Source organism: Rhinatrema bivittatum, chromosome 4 (assembly GCF_901001135.1).
Source record: "Rhinatrema bivittatum chromosome 4, aRhiBiv1.1, whole genome shotgun sequence".
Taxonomy (NCBI): Eukaryota; Metazoa; Chordata; class Amphibia; order Gymnophiona; family Rhinatrematidae; genus Rhinatrema; species Rhinatrema bivittatum.
Window position 1 is genome coordinate 113,370,509 of NC_042618.1, and position 14,980 is coordinate 113,385,488.

At 42.5% G+C, this 14,980-nt stretch overlaps 1 protein-coding gene across 2 annotated transcripts in view; it reads right to left on the reverse strand.

Annotated features, from left to right (window-relative positions):
• Nucleotides 1–10,866, reverse strand: part of STARD9 (StAR related lipid transfer domain containing 9) — a 432,822-nt gene extending 421,956 nt beyond the window's left edge. The window contains exon 1 of one of the 2 annotated variants that reach the window (XR_003856299.1): nt 10,596–10,866. Coding sequence is in view for 1 of the 2 variants with exons in the window: in XM_029598695.1 (XP_029454555.1) it covers nt 10,596–10,642 (47 nt within the window). In the remaining variant the exon portion in view is untranslated. The remainder of the gene's footprint in view (nt 1–10,595) is intronic. The other variant, XM_029598695.1, reaches the window with a different exon arrangement.
• Between the last annotated feature and the right edge of the window lie 4,114 nt (nt 10,867–14,980).

Sequence of the window (14,980 nt, forward strand, 5' to 3'; positions counted from 1 at the left end):
GAGGGCGTCATCAGTAACATGACAGCAACATTTTGTTCTTTGAGTTGTGCCACTGTTTCGCACAACTTATCCCCAAACAGGTTGTCAGGGAGACATGGGAGGTCAGCCAAGTTCTCATGCACATCTTCTCTGATTGCACTTGCGCGGAGCCACGCTAAGCATCTGGCCGCAATGGCACCTACTGTGGCTCGGGTGGACATGTCGAAGGCTTTGTATATAGTACGGAGCAAGTGTCGGAGCCCTTCCTCCAGATCGTGGAATTGGTCAGGCGGGAGGTTGTCCAGCACAATCGCCGTGACTAAAGGTTTTAGCGACTGCAGACACTCGTATAAATACTGAGTGTTGTAAAATTGATGATGTTGGATTTTTGCATTGAGCATGCGTGATTGAAAGGCCCGCTTGCCAAAACCATCTAGGTACTTGCAGTCCTTCCCCGGAGGGGTATTGGAATGCAGCTGTGTCTTCTTTGCCCTCTTCATGGCCGACTCAATGACCACTGATGCATGAGGAAGTTGGAGCACACTATAGAAAGGAGTACTGCCTCATGTGAAACTTGAGGTCGGTCTTGCACGATGTCTGTGATCTGAAGAAGGGAGACTGCCACATCTTGGTCATCACTGCATCCAAGACGGCATGCAAGGGCAAAATGGTGGGCTCTGACAGCGCCTCAAAAGTTTTTAGTATGCAGAGGACTTACGCCCGGGGGTCCTGCACCTTCTTGGTCTCAATGTTAAGTCTGTTTCCCACTGTCTCTTTGAATTTTGAGTAAGAGAGGTCTTCTGGAGAGAAGACCAGCTCAAGCTGCTCTTCAGGGGGATTTGAAGGGTAGCCAGTTGAAGAGCCCGGAGAGGTGGCTGGAGACTGGTGGGGAACCCCGCGAAGGTGGACTGACGGAATGTGGCCTCGAGCTAAGACTCTCGTGTCCGGGTGAATGTGGAGCCTCGAGAGGAGAAGGGGCATGTGCTCTGCCGGAGCATTTGTCCGCACCCTGATGATCAACTGTCGAGAGGATTTGAGTCAAAATCCTGGAAATCTGTGACATTGGCTGGGAGACTAAGGTTTCAAGGGTGGAGACAGGCAATGGCTCTTTGGGGATGCCCCTTGGTGGTATTGCCGCAACGAGGATATCTGAGTCTTGACCTCTGTGATGAGACCCCGTCTGATCCTTCGTAGGAAGTAGTTTGGCCAAGGGTTCCTTTAGGTGTGGTGTAGAGTGCCTGCCTCGGGACATGGAGGATAAATCTGAGTAGACACAGGAAGACTGAGAAGATCCCATGGACCCTTCTTCCAAAGCAGGACTTGCATCTGAGTCCAGTGGGTCCAGAAGTGGAGCGAGGTCCAATCGTTCCTAGGCACACTGGTCTCCACAATCCCTGCAGGTGGCCCGATCATGGTCCGGACCGAGGCAGATATAACACCGGAGGTGGCCAATCAAGGACATGATCTTGCCGCACTGGCAGAACTTGAAACCAGGCAGCCGTGGCATTTTCTGCTTTCAGGTTTCTTTTTTTTTTTTTAAGTCGAGAGAGAGAGAGAGCTCCGCATGCGACCTGCAGCATGGAAGAAAAGGACTGAGGCAAGCTGGGAGCTGCAAGAGAAACCACACGCAGGCGCACACATCAAAAACTTTATGAGCTTAGAGAAGCTCCACCACATGGGCACACAGAGGACGTCCCAGACAGCAGGGCTACTTCATTCCTGCTTATCTATGTGAAAAATATTTCTTCACAAAAAAAAAAAAGTTATGGATGCATGGAACAGCCTCCCTTCCATGCAGGCAGAAACAGTTCAAGAAAGCACGTTACAGTCGTAGATCCCTGGGCCGAGGGGGAGCTGGCACCACCTATGGGGAGGAGCCCCACAGGTTCCCTCCATCAGCTGGCGAGTCTGAAGAGCGACTTAGACCCCGAAGGAGCTTCACCACTACCAGCCCTTGTTCCCCGCAGGTTGAACCCTTGGGTACCGGGGCCGGCTGGACTTACGTGGTGTCTCAGGTACGGAAAGTCTCGTGGTCCTAGAGAAGTGAGGGTCATAGCAGGCAGCATATCTCGTGGTCCGAAGTCAGGCAAGAATCAAACCAAGGTCCAGGAACGCAGGACGAAGGTCCGGAATCTCCAAACAAGAACAAGAGCCAGAGGAAGCCAAGGCAAGGTCTGGGGGCAGGCCTTGCCTTATATAAGCCGGGACCGGAAGTGAGAAGCTGGGACATCGCCCATCGCTGTCCCTTTAAATTAGGAGGAGGGACACGTGTACCTAGTGCAGCTAGGAGAGGGAAGAATTGGGCAGCTGGCCGCATTGGAAGGACCGTGCCAGCGGCAGCTAGACGGCGCAGATGCCGCACGAGGGAGTACATCCGATGCGGCTCCCTGCCGCCATGAGGATCCCTGGGCAGCGAGGATGCTGGCGCCTTGCTGGTAGGCCTCCATGGCCGGTGCTCATAAAAGCACAGAAAAAGTATAGATCATTAATCGCAAAGAAGTGAAAAGAAATTGAGACTGGCACCATAACAGAAAGTAAATTAAGCAGATTAGATGGATCCTTATCTGCTGTTATAGTCTATGTTTTTTTACTAAGAACTAAGTTTGAATAAAAATTGTATGTGAAAAAACCCAGTCATTAAAGCTAGTACGCAGAAACTCCAGATGTTCGGAAATTTGACAGTTGATAGTTGGCAACCTAACATGAAGAAGTGCAACATTGACATCAGCTTGTGGAAAACTATTGCCCAAGACCATCCCAGGTGAAGGAAGAGTTTATTACAAGGATATCAGTACTTCAAAACCTTACAATGGCAACAGGAAATGGAAAAGCAGAAGTGGCAGAAACAGTGTTGCAAACCAAATTCAATGATCTAGGGTCATCCATCACAGTTGGAAATTCAAGCCCAAATTCTGACAGAGTTCGTCAAATTCAGACTGGCTTAATAACCCATTTTTGCACCCACATAGAAGGCAATCATCCTAGACTACAAGGGATTGCTGATGATGTTTATGGCTAAAGTATGTAAGAAAAGCACAAGGAGCCAGGTATGCTATGGAGTATCTCTCAATTTGTCTAAAGGAAAATGCCTAATATTTATGGCTCAAAAAGTATAAATAATACCTAAAAATGACTTCTCATAATAAACTAGAGTGTCATGCCAAAGAGGGCAAAAACACTGAAAATGGCATCATAATCCAGACTTGTGTCATATTACTATTTTCCACAGACCACAAAGTAGAGTCTAAGCAAATCATCATTGCTAAAAACACTAACATATATTGAAAAGGTTAACTGATAACTAGTTTTATGAAACGGACTCAATTTGTGTTGGAATGCACCAGTTCCTTTTTATGGTCCACATCAGCAAATGTTTTCAGAAGCAGAGGCAACATGATTGGCCCATGAAGGCTGAAAGCAAGATGAAAAGATGACAATAGAGGAATGATTAGTCCATACATGCCGACTTTGGCAAATGGGAGGAGGAGGACACAAAAGCATGATCAGTCCCTGCAGGCCAGAGGCCAAAGATAGTAATATAGTAACATAGTTAAAATGGCAGAAAAAGACCAAATGTTCCATCCAGTCAGTCCAGCAAATTTCTTATAATAGTAACTGCCGTTCCATGTGGGTTATCCCATGTTTCTATTAAAAGGTAGTAACTGCCACTCTGTGCAGGTTACCCCCAAGCTTTATGTTAAGGATAGTAAAACTAACAATAAAAACCAAGCAACTGTCAAACTCATAACAAAATTTTTGCTAGCAACATTGTTACAGAGTGAGCAGCCTTCTTGATAATTCAGACAATGCTACTTGAACATGCGTTGCTTTTGGACTTGGCCTTAGAAGCCGAACAGTGCTATTTCCCTAATCTCTGCATATCAACATCCCAGACGGTAAAAGTCAAGGCCCAGCGTTGGCTGTTGTCTGAATCCAATTCCTCTCCCCCCCCCCCCCCCCCAAAAAAAAGTAGAGAGCGATGTACAATTATATGTATTTGATGCTTTGTCATGTTTTATAAAAATGACAGGAGTCGGGTGGCACCTTATAGACTAACCAATTTATTGAAGCAATAGCATCTGACAAAGTGGGCTCTGTCCTTGAAAACTCATGCTTCAATAAATTGATTAGTCTATAAGGTGCCACCGAACTTCTGTCATTTTTGCCTCATCAAACTGACACGGCTATCCTTCTGTGATGTTGTGTATTGTTGAATACTATCGTGATTTAATTGTTTATTATTTTAATTATTTTCAACAGATTAAGGGCACGGCTATAGGGGCAACTAGGGCCCCCGACATTGCAAGCCTGTATATTACTAATATATACATGTGTACAGTTCTGTTTTTTGGTCTCTGGTCATGATTTATTTTCGTTATATTGATGCGTTTTCCTGGTTGGGCGGGGTTAATATCTTAATTCTTGTGATGTAAATTTGCGGTTCTCTTATGTAGTTGATTCCAATAGCGTTGCGTTCCTTGTTATATAGGTTTATTTTTCCTCAGGTAGGTTTATTACTTCTATACACAGAAAACCTACTGATTACAATTCACTGCTGCATTTTGAGAGCTGTCACTATTGCAGAATGAAGGAAAACATCCCTGTAAGCCAATTCTTTTGGCTGTGTCGTACATGCATGTCATTGGCCAAGTTTAAAGGGCAGGCTGTTCAAATGCAAGACTCTTTTCTTGTTAAACGTTACCCCCATTCAGCAGTCAGGAGAGCGTATAAAAGGGCATGTTATACTAACTATGATCTTCTATTGCAAAAGATGCCAACAAATTAATCTGAGTAGTATGAGCATTACCATACTCTCCATATGTTTCAGCCATTGCAGGTATCATAAGAATGCAGTGGCACCTTTTGCATGATTTTTCAGTCTTTATAAAACCTCCCCTTTTTGCATATCAACATGCTGGAAACCTACTTGACTGTTTAATATCCTCCTTTCTTTCTTTACAGTCTAGTGAAGCTGAATTGATCCAAAAAAATCATTTCCCAGGGTCATGTGGCATTTGTGATCTATCTTCATCACTTTCAGTTCTTGTACATCCTGTATCGTTGCGGAGATGTAGTTTGAGAACCTCGATCACTTATTTATCTACAGGGGTGGGATAACGTGATCATGTGGCCTACTTTATGTGGGTAAAACTGTTCGTTCCTTGAAGGTACGTATTATTGAACTTCACAGTAAAAGCCCTTCTTGTACAGCACTGGTTAAAGGCACAGCATGCTTTTGAGGACTTTTGATATTTTGCTTTACAACAGATTGTTTCCAGCCCTTGAGGGGATTTAAATCATTGTTTACTGAGAATGAAGCAGAAATTGATTTTTGTTTTGAATACTGTTATCCCATATGGTTTAAATCTCAAAATTGATTGGGAGCTGTTTTTGAAAGGAGATAGGAGGCAATTACATGTCTCTGGTTTTGGGGTTTTCTGATTGGTCGTCATTCCTCCACTGAGCCTAGCAGACTTTTAGTTGGAGAATTTAACCCCATTGGGAGCTATAAAGTTAAATACTTTCTGAAAATCCAGGATACACTATATCAACTGGCTCACCTTTATATACATGCTTATTTCTGCCTTCAAACAAATGTAGCAAATTTGTTAGGCAAGAATTCTCTTGGCTAAATCCATGTTGGCTTTGTCCCATTAAACTATGTTCAGCAATTTTGATCTTTATGATAGTTTCTACCATTTTGCCTAGCACAGACGTCAGACTCACAGGTCTATAATTTCTTGGATCAGCCCTTGATACCTTTTTAAAAATTGGTATTACATTGGCAACCTTCCAGTCTTCAAGTTCCATAGATGATATTAATGATAGTTTACAAATTTCTAATAGCAGATCTCAATTTCATTTCTCAGTACTTTCAGCATGCTGGGATGTATACCATCTGGTTCAGGTGATTTGCTACTCTTTAGTTTGTCAATTTGCTCTAGTACATCTTCCAGGTTCACTGAGATTTGTTTCAGTTCCTCAGAATAATCACCTTTGAATATAATTTCTGACATGGGTATATCTCTTACATCTTCCTCAGTGAAAACTGAAGCAAATAATTCATTTAGTCTCTCTGCTATAGCTCTGGCATCCCTAAATTCTCCTTTTACCTCCATCATCTAATGGTTCAACTGACTCCCTCACAAGCTTTTTACCTCAAAAGTACCTGAAAAGTTTTTTTAATGAGTTTTTGCGTCCACGGCAAGCTTCTTTTCAAATTCTCTCTTTCTCTGCCTTATCAATGCTTTGCATCTGACTTGACAGTGCTTATGCTGTTTCCTGTTTTCTTCATTTGGATCCCTTTTCCATTTCTTGAAAGATATTCTTTTAGATATTATACCTCTCTCACCTCACCTTTCAACCATGCCAGCAGTCATTTAGCCTTCTTTCCACCTTTTCTAATACGTGAAATACATCTGTTCTGGGCTTCCAAGATGGTATTTTTAAACAACATTCACGCCTGAGTTAAACTCTTAAATTTGCAGTTGCTCCTTTCAGTTTTTTCCTAACCATTTTCCTCATTTTATCATAGTCACCTTTTTGAAAGTTAAATGCTATCTTAGTGATTTCTTTTTGTGCTCCCTCCAGTTATTAAGTCAAATTTGATAATGTTGTGATCACTATTGCCAAGTGGCTCCAATACTGTTATCTCTCACACCAAATCCTGTGTTACACTAAGGACTAGGTCTAAAATAGTTTCCCTTCTTGTTGGTTCTTGTACCAGCTGCTCCATGAAGCAATCATTTATTTCATTTAGGAACTTTACTTCTTTAGAATGTCCTGATGTAACATTCATCTAGTCAATACTGGGATAAGTGAAATCACCTATTAATACTGTGCTGCTGATTTTGTTAGCTTCCCTAAGTTTCTTTTAGCATTTCATGGTCTGTTCGTTCATTCTGGCCAGGTGGATGGTAATATATTTATTCCCCTTTTCATCTGGAATTTCTCTCTATAAAGATTCAACATTGCATTTTGTTTCCTGCAGAACTTTTATGGTGATTGATTCAATGCTCTCTTTCACATATAGTGCCACCCCTCCACCAATTTGATTCATCCAATCATTTCAATATAATTTGTATCCTGGTATCACAGTGTCCCATTGGTTATCCTCCTTCCACCAGGTCTCTGAGATGCCAATTATATCTACCTCTTCATCCAGTGCTGTACACTAACTCTCCCACCTTATTTTTTAGACTTCTAGCATTTGTATATAGACATTTCAAAGCATGCTTCTTGTTTGTATTAACAACTTGCTCATCAGTTGACAGGGGCAATTGGAATCTATCTGCACATTTCTTAAAGGCAACTGATCCCCCTTGCAACCTCTCTACTGGGATGACCTATTTTCCTTATTCTCTAATTATCCTTCAAAGATACATCATTCTGAACCATACGCTTCTAAGTGACTATAGGCTTTCCCCCATCTAGTTTAAAAGCTGTGTTAGCTTCTTTTTAAAGGTTAGTGCCAGGAGCTTCGTTCCACCCTGGTTACGGTGGAGCCCATCCTTTCAGAAAAGGACCCCCTCTTCCCCAAAATGAAGTCCAGTTCCTAACAAATCTAAAACCATCTTCCTTGCACCATCCACACATTGAGACATTGGAGTTCTGCCTGCCTCTGGAGCCCTGCAAGTGGAACGGGAAGCATTTCTGAGAATGCTACCCTGGAAATTCTGGATTTCAACTTTCTACCTAAAACCCTAAATTTGGCTTCCAGAACCTCCCTCTTGCATTTTCCTATGTCACTGGTACCCACATGTACCAAGACAACTGGCTCCTGAGGTCTGCCACCTTCGCACCAGGCAGGCAAGTTATCAAGCGATCCTCACATCCACCAGCCACCCAGCTATCAACCTTCCTAATAACTGAATCACCAACTTTTAACAGCTGTCCTAACCATTCCCTCCTAGGCATGCGCCCCTGGAGACCTAACCGTGGTGCGAAAGGATACTACATCATCTTGAGGGCAGGTCCTAGCTACAGGATTGCTTCCTGCCTCATCAAGCTGCTGCTCGCCTTCCAGGTGACCTTTCTCTTCCAAAACCGCATAGAGGCTCCCAGAATGGAGATGGGACTTCTCTACTATGTCCCTGATGGTCTCCTCTATATACCTCTCTGTCTTCCTTAGCTCATCCAGGACAGCCACTCTAGCCTCCAGAGATAGGACTCATTCTCTGAAGGCTTGGAGCTCTTTGCACTTAGTGCACACATATGACCTCTCACCAGTTGGGAGAAAATCATGCATGTGGCACTCAGTGCAAAAGACTGGAAAGCCTCCCTCTTGCTGCATCATAATTGTGTTGATTTGTTATTGATTTAAATTTTCTAAGGGAGCAGAGATGTAAAGCTAACCTAAGGATATGGATTTATAAATCTATGGATTTATTTTATATGTGTTTAGCAATAATCCTCAACACACTACAATTAATCCACCTATATCTTCCTAGTTACCCAACTTATTAACTAATGTTTTGAATTAGATTCCTTATGTATAAAATCTGCAACAAATTATTCCTACCAAACACAATTACCATATAAAATCAAAACATATAAAACCAAACAATGTTTTTCTAATTAGTTCTCAATAATTCCTTCAGATAATCCACTTTAATAAATATCTTATATGCTGCATATCCAGACAGGATAGCATATATAACCCCCAGCAAATATTAAAAAAACTTAAAAACTGCACTCAAGCACGTCACACTGGAACCCATCAAGCAGCAAAAGAAAGCAAATTTATTGAGAAGCACTTCCCCTCCTTGCTAAAATGTAACATTTTGTTTAATATACACTGAAATAAGGATAATAATTATAATGTAGGAAAGTTACCTGTCAAATTAATAAGAGACTCTCTAAACATAAAAATAGCACCAGAAATGACAGTTGCTAAACACTTTAAGAAAGGTAGACACTCAAGTTTCTATTAAGTGTTAATAGTGAAAATTGCTTTAAAGCAAAAAATCTGGTGTTTACAAAAATATATTTCCACAAGTGAATTGATAACTGGATTTGTTAATATGCTGTGCTGGGTCAGGAGTATTAACAACATGTGATACCTTCACGGGAAGTAAAAAGTACCCATAAATAATACTGCAACTGAAAATGTGATCCTAAGATTGCTGATGATGAAGTGGTTACTGAATTCTCAATATATGAAGTTAATTATCCCTTGAAAAAAGGAAAACTATCTCAGGAAGTTAAAGAATCATGAACATGAAAAAATTAATTCAGGAAATTACATACAATTTTACTTTGAATAACTTTGCGTTTATAACTGTATTTCTTTTATAGCTAAGAATAATTGCACATCAGACTACAGATCATGTTTAAGAATGCATTTGTCTGAGGATAAGTTCAGTAGCCAGAAAAGGTTTTTGACAGCTACATACTGATCGCCAGAGAAGTACAAACTTTTTTCACAGATTCACTGAATAACTCTCGGGAACATTTTCTTGAATTTGCTATGTAGCACTCAAATCAGCAAATCTGCATCAAAGTTTGTACAGATTTGCTTGATTCAAAATGTCAGCAGATGGAAGATTCTATGCAGATTCCTACAGATCTGAGATGAACTGGCATCATATCTATGGGAAAATTAAAAAAATTCCAGTGAACTGAAATCAGGCTGAAATTTGTTTGGCTTTTCACTCATCTCTAGGGATCTCCTTTGATTCACTAAGCTTCTTTCCCAGGGACACAGAATGGGAGAAAATCTTTACTAGGTAATTTTCAAAGGTGTTAGACATGTAAATACAACATACTATCACAGCAATTTTCAAAAGCTCATTTGTGCACTTCCTGTGTAAAACCTATTGACAATTCAAAGGCATATAATTGTAGCAATTTTCAAAAGCTCATTTACACACAAAGTGCATTTACACATGTAAAACAGAGTTTTAAGCAAGTAAATTCTTTTGAAAATCATCCCTTTAATGAATTAAGCCTTTAGATAAGTTATTACTTTTTTATTGCGATGTAGAAAGATTCAGTTATCTCAACCCAATGAAATTCAATGGAAAGCCAACTCATGAGCTACAATGCCACAAAAAAATGCCCCTCAGCCAAGGATATGTTACCAATTTCTTATCAGAGGGGCTCTCACCAGCTATGCTCCACTGGCTGACTCACGGTTTGTTTTCATACAATAAATTTAATAAGGGGTTCCCGAGACCCCCTCCAGGACATCACTGCGCTCAGCGTTAATTCCAACTCCTGGGATCTGTACCGGAACTAACTATTAGACACTAATATTAAATAAGATAAAGTCGTTTATCCTGCGATTTGGTCCTCGAAAAGTGCATGCAAGTCCCTAACTTTTCCAGCGAATGAAGACAATTTGCTGAAGAACGCTCCTGATTATTTCCAAATGTTCGGGGAACCTCCTACACTGAAACCTCTTCTTTCCAGTGCAGAATTCCCATGGTATAATTTAAGAGGACGACATCTCTCCCTTGAAAGTTGCCTTCTCTCTCACTAACTTATGGACTCTTTTTTCTTTCCCGCGGGCTTGAGGTACACTCTCGCCGCCGCCCCCAAGTTCCCTGCCTTCTCACGGGGCGCTCGGTCTTCCTTCGCGCACACACACATATGGACCTGGCAGCGCTCCTAACCTTTTGCTGAGAGGCCGGACTCTGACGGCCACCTTGACGTTCGCCATGTCCCGCCGCGTGAACTCCGGCTCATGCCATCCTTCGCAACCCAACGGACACCACGCGCCCGAAGGCAGCACGAGCGCAAGACCCTGATTGCGCCCCTTTCCGCCCTAGCAAAGTAGCAAAAATCTGGCACTCAGGAGGAGGCGGAGCAGGGTGAGGCATACACTGCAGCAAAGGGAGAGTAGGAGGCGGGGATAGGGCAGTTGCTACAGCCTATTAAAGCTCAGAGCGGTCACGGGGAGGCGGAGCAAAAGAAAAGGTCTTCCCCAATTTATAAAGTGGAAGCGATGTAGCTCCTCGTACTGTAAAATCGTTAAGAGCCTGTCTGAACAATGTTATTACGTAATCTCCTCTCCCCTCCCATCCTTTTTGTTAAGGAAAGGACGGCCCTTTTAAAACTTAATCCGCTCCTCCATTTGTGCGTAAGCGAAAGAGGTTGGGAAGTGGTCGAAAGATGAGCTGCAAAGGGGTTTGGACCGTGGAGGAGGCGAAGCAAGGCCCCGCGATGTGGCGAGCCTGGGAGGCGGCTGTCCAAGTATTGTGACAAGCAGACCTTTGTTGCTGACATTTTCGTAGAAGAGCTATCGATCCGCTGCGGCGTGTTTGACTAATTCCGAAACAAGAGACTGCAAATCTTGCAGTTTGCACTAATGGCTAAAGTCGCTGGGGATCAGAAAAAAAAAAAAAATCTGAGAAGCCATTATGCTCACACAAAACAATATAGTTATGTCAGCAGAATAAAAAAGTAAAAAAAAACTTTTGATTTTCAGTCACCCTGAGATTGGGCATCCTAAGTGAAATTTACAGCTTTGTGTCCGGCCTTCCTTCCCACCAAAGCCCTCTGTACACATGATTTAAAATTATGCATTTACAACAAAATCTTTACATAAAACAGGACACTCAAAGTACAGTCTTTTAAAGTAAAAGTATCACAACAGTGTATATATTATATTTACATGCATTGCTGCGGTGTCAACCAAAAAACCTTGCATAAAAGCTAAAAAGACTGTTGTGGAATAGGGGTTTTAGTGGACCCTTGGGCCGACCTGTGGGAGACTGGAGAGAGATGGACTATAGTCTCTATTGAGTGACAGGTCGGGAGGCGGATACCAGGCAGGGGCAAGACGTGAGCTTCACACTGGAAGCCGGTACTCCCCCAGGAGGAGCCCGTAGGAGTCTGGCCGTTGGGGCTTAGGAGATCACGGAAACTGGAACTAGAGCAGGCAGGCAGGGATCTGGACTCAGGCAGGAACTGGAGCTGGCACCAGACAGAAACTGTGGCAAGACTCGGAACTGGAACCAGGCAGGAACTGTGGCACGACTCGGAACTGGAGCCAGGCAGGAACTGAGGCAAGATTCGGAACTGGAACCAGGCAGGAACTGTGGCACAACTCGGAACTGGAGCCAGGCAGGAACTGAGGCAAGACTCAGAACTGGAACCAGGCAGGAACTGAGGCAAGATTCGGAACTGGAACCAGGCAGGAACTGTGGCACAACTCGAAACTGGAGCCAGGCAGGAACTGAGGCAAGACTCGGAACTGGAGCAGAGACCGGAGCCCCCCCCCCCCCCCCCCCGGGAGGAGCCTGTAGGGGCCTGTCCACTGGAGCAAGCAGACAACGTAGCAGGCACGCAGGCAGGTACGGTGGCAGGCAAACAGGGAGACTCTGTAGCTGGACGGCAGTATTATCTCAGGAATATCCTCCCCCTCCACCAGCTTTCTTCAGGAATAATGCACATATGTCAGTGACCACCCTAGCAAAATCAGAAAAGGCAGCCTCATCAGGGATACCCCAGAACCGCAAATTCCCTCTCCTGGAACGATTCTCTAGGTCTTCCACCCAGTCTTTGAGGAAAGCATTGTCTACCTGCAGGTGTTTCAAATCTTGCTGGGTGTTCTGCCATACACTTTCCTGCTCATCTAATTTATGTTTGGCTGCATCAACCCAGTCACTTAATTCAGTCATTTGCACCTTAACTCACCCATGATGAATTTTATTTCCTATATTAGTATGCCCATATCTGCTTTTAATTCTCTGAACCACTGCTGAAAATCCTCCCGAGACAGTGGCAGTCTAGGCTGATGAATTACCACACTAAGCTCTACTGCACCAGAGCGAAGTCTGAACACACCACTGCCATTTTCTCCTTGTTCCTCCTCCTCCGGATCCGCTGGTTTCTTCGCCACAGTTGCGTCGATAGATTTTGTGCATGTCGACATCCTCGCAGCTACTGCGATCAGGTGAGTTAAATCTGCGTATCTGAAGAGGTTTGATTGCCATGCCAAGGAAGGGATTACATTTATTGGGTCAGGACCTCTGTCCTCAAGCCACCATTCAGTTGCGTGACATCACTTTCTCCTCTTCCAGCAGCCATTTGCCTTCTTCAGTTTGGCCACTGAGTGGGATGGGAAAATAAAGCCCTCCTTCCCTCAGTATGCCACTGGCCAGAGTTTTCTGATGCTGGCCCGGAGATCAAGCAATTCCTTTAGAATTCTGGAGTCTCTGGTCCAAATCCAGAGAGTTCCCAGGTATGTCTATAATTCACAGTGCAGATCATTTTATGTGGGTGTCATATGTGTATATACTGTGTACTATCAAGTTTCAAGAAGATATATGTAATTCATAAGCATGTACCAAGCCTTAACTTTGTTTAGAAAATTGTTTTAAAAAATCATAACAAAATCAGCCTTCTTCCTACTTCATCACTTATGCCTCTTTTATGATTGCACCTGCCTTTGCAATGGTGTCTAGGCCTCTGTAATCTCTCACTTAGGTTTTACATTAGGCCACCAAAAAAAAGTGAAATCATCATCTGCAATTTATACAAAACTCAGCAGCACAAATCATGCTAAACATCAATAAATTCTACCAAATTGGCATTGCCCAACTCCTAAAAAAGCCTGCACTAGCTCTCAACATTCTACGATATTAAATTCAAAATCCTCATCCTGGTTTCCAAAGCACACAGAGGCTTGGAACTAACCAACAGATTCTCCCTATACACAACTTCCCATCCATTGCCTTAGTTCTGCCAAGTGGTACTAGCCCCCACAGAAATGTGGCTCACCAGCACCAGGAAGTCATTTTACCCTCCATTGCATCAAGAACAAACTTAGAGGGTCATTTATCAAGCCATGGTATTTTATCATGGGGGGGGGGGATATCACAGGGGGGAGTTCCTGTGATAATTGGCCCCCTCCCTGGTAAAATATCATACTCATTTACCCACAATATATATTTTTTTCTATTTAAGATTTTATTGTAAACAAAACCATATCTCTGATAGTACACATACTAAAACAGGCAATCATAAACAATATGAATGTATCATGTCAAAATTCAGTGTACAAAATGTAGTTAGATTAGTTACTGCTTACAGAGAAAACTCTCTACCCTCCCAAATTTCCCTCCTTCCTCCGTTCCCCCTTCTATTATTACCCATATTAATATTGGTATTAGAGTATTATATAACAAATAGCAAAGAGATAGTAATAAAGCTATAGTTCATTTCAAGGTCTCAATCAGGAAACATGCCGCACCCATATCTTAGCAAAATTTTCCAAAATCTTATGTTTGATTGCTTTGAATCTATTCAAATCATAGACTCGTTCCAGACGTCGCAAGACGGCTTCTTGTGAAAGGGCGCTGGTCTTTTTCCAGCAGAAAGCAATTTCACAATTAGCTGCCACTAAAATCTGTTGAATGAGCATCTATTCTCTCTGTGAGGCCTGCAACACTAGTATACTCAATAAAGCTTGTTTGAGAGAGCCTATGCACTTAACGTTTGTAATAATTTCAATAAAGTTAAAGATCTTTTCACAAAAGTCTGAGATAACTTGACAACTCCACCAAATATGAAAAAAGGTTCCCCTCAATATTTTTTATTATGGAAAAAACATGCGATAAAAATATTGTTGGGGAGTGGATCTCCAAGGTTCTTTTCGTTGCCAGGATTGTGATACTCCATTATTGGTTACAGGTTACGGTTCCTTCTTTTATGTTTTGGAGAAACACTATTCACAATCTGTTACTCTTGGAGCTGTTAACTGGGAAATCGTGCTCTCCTAGAACGAAAAAGGAAATGGATGTCTAGATGCCTTATATTTCCTCTTTGTCAACACAAACGAGAAGTATGATCTTGAACAATAATTGATCATTATGGACTGCTTAGTTGATAATGTCTAGTTGTTGGACACAAGTATATATGTGATTTCTTTCTTTATGGGGAGGGGGGATATATTCTGAGGGGAGTGTTTTGTATTTTATTCATTCTTGTTTATCTGATTGTAACATGGAGAGCTTATAGCCAAAGCCTCTATAACATATATAACTGATATTTG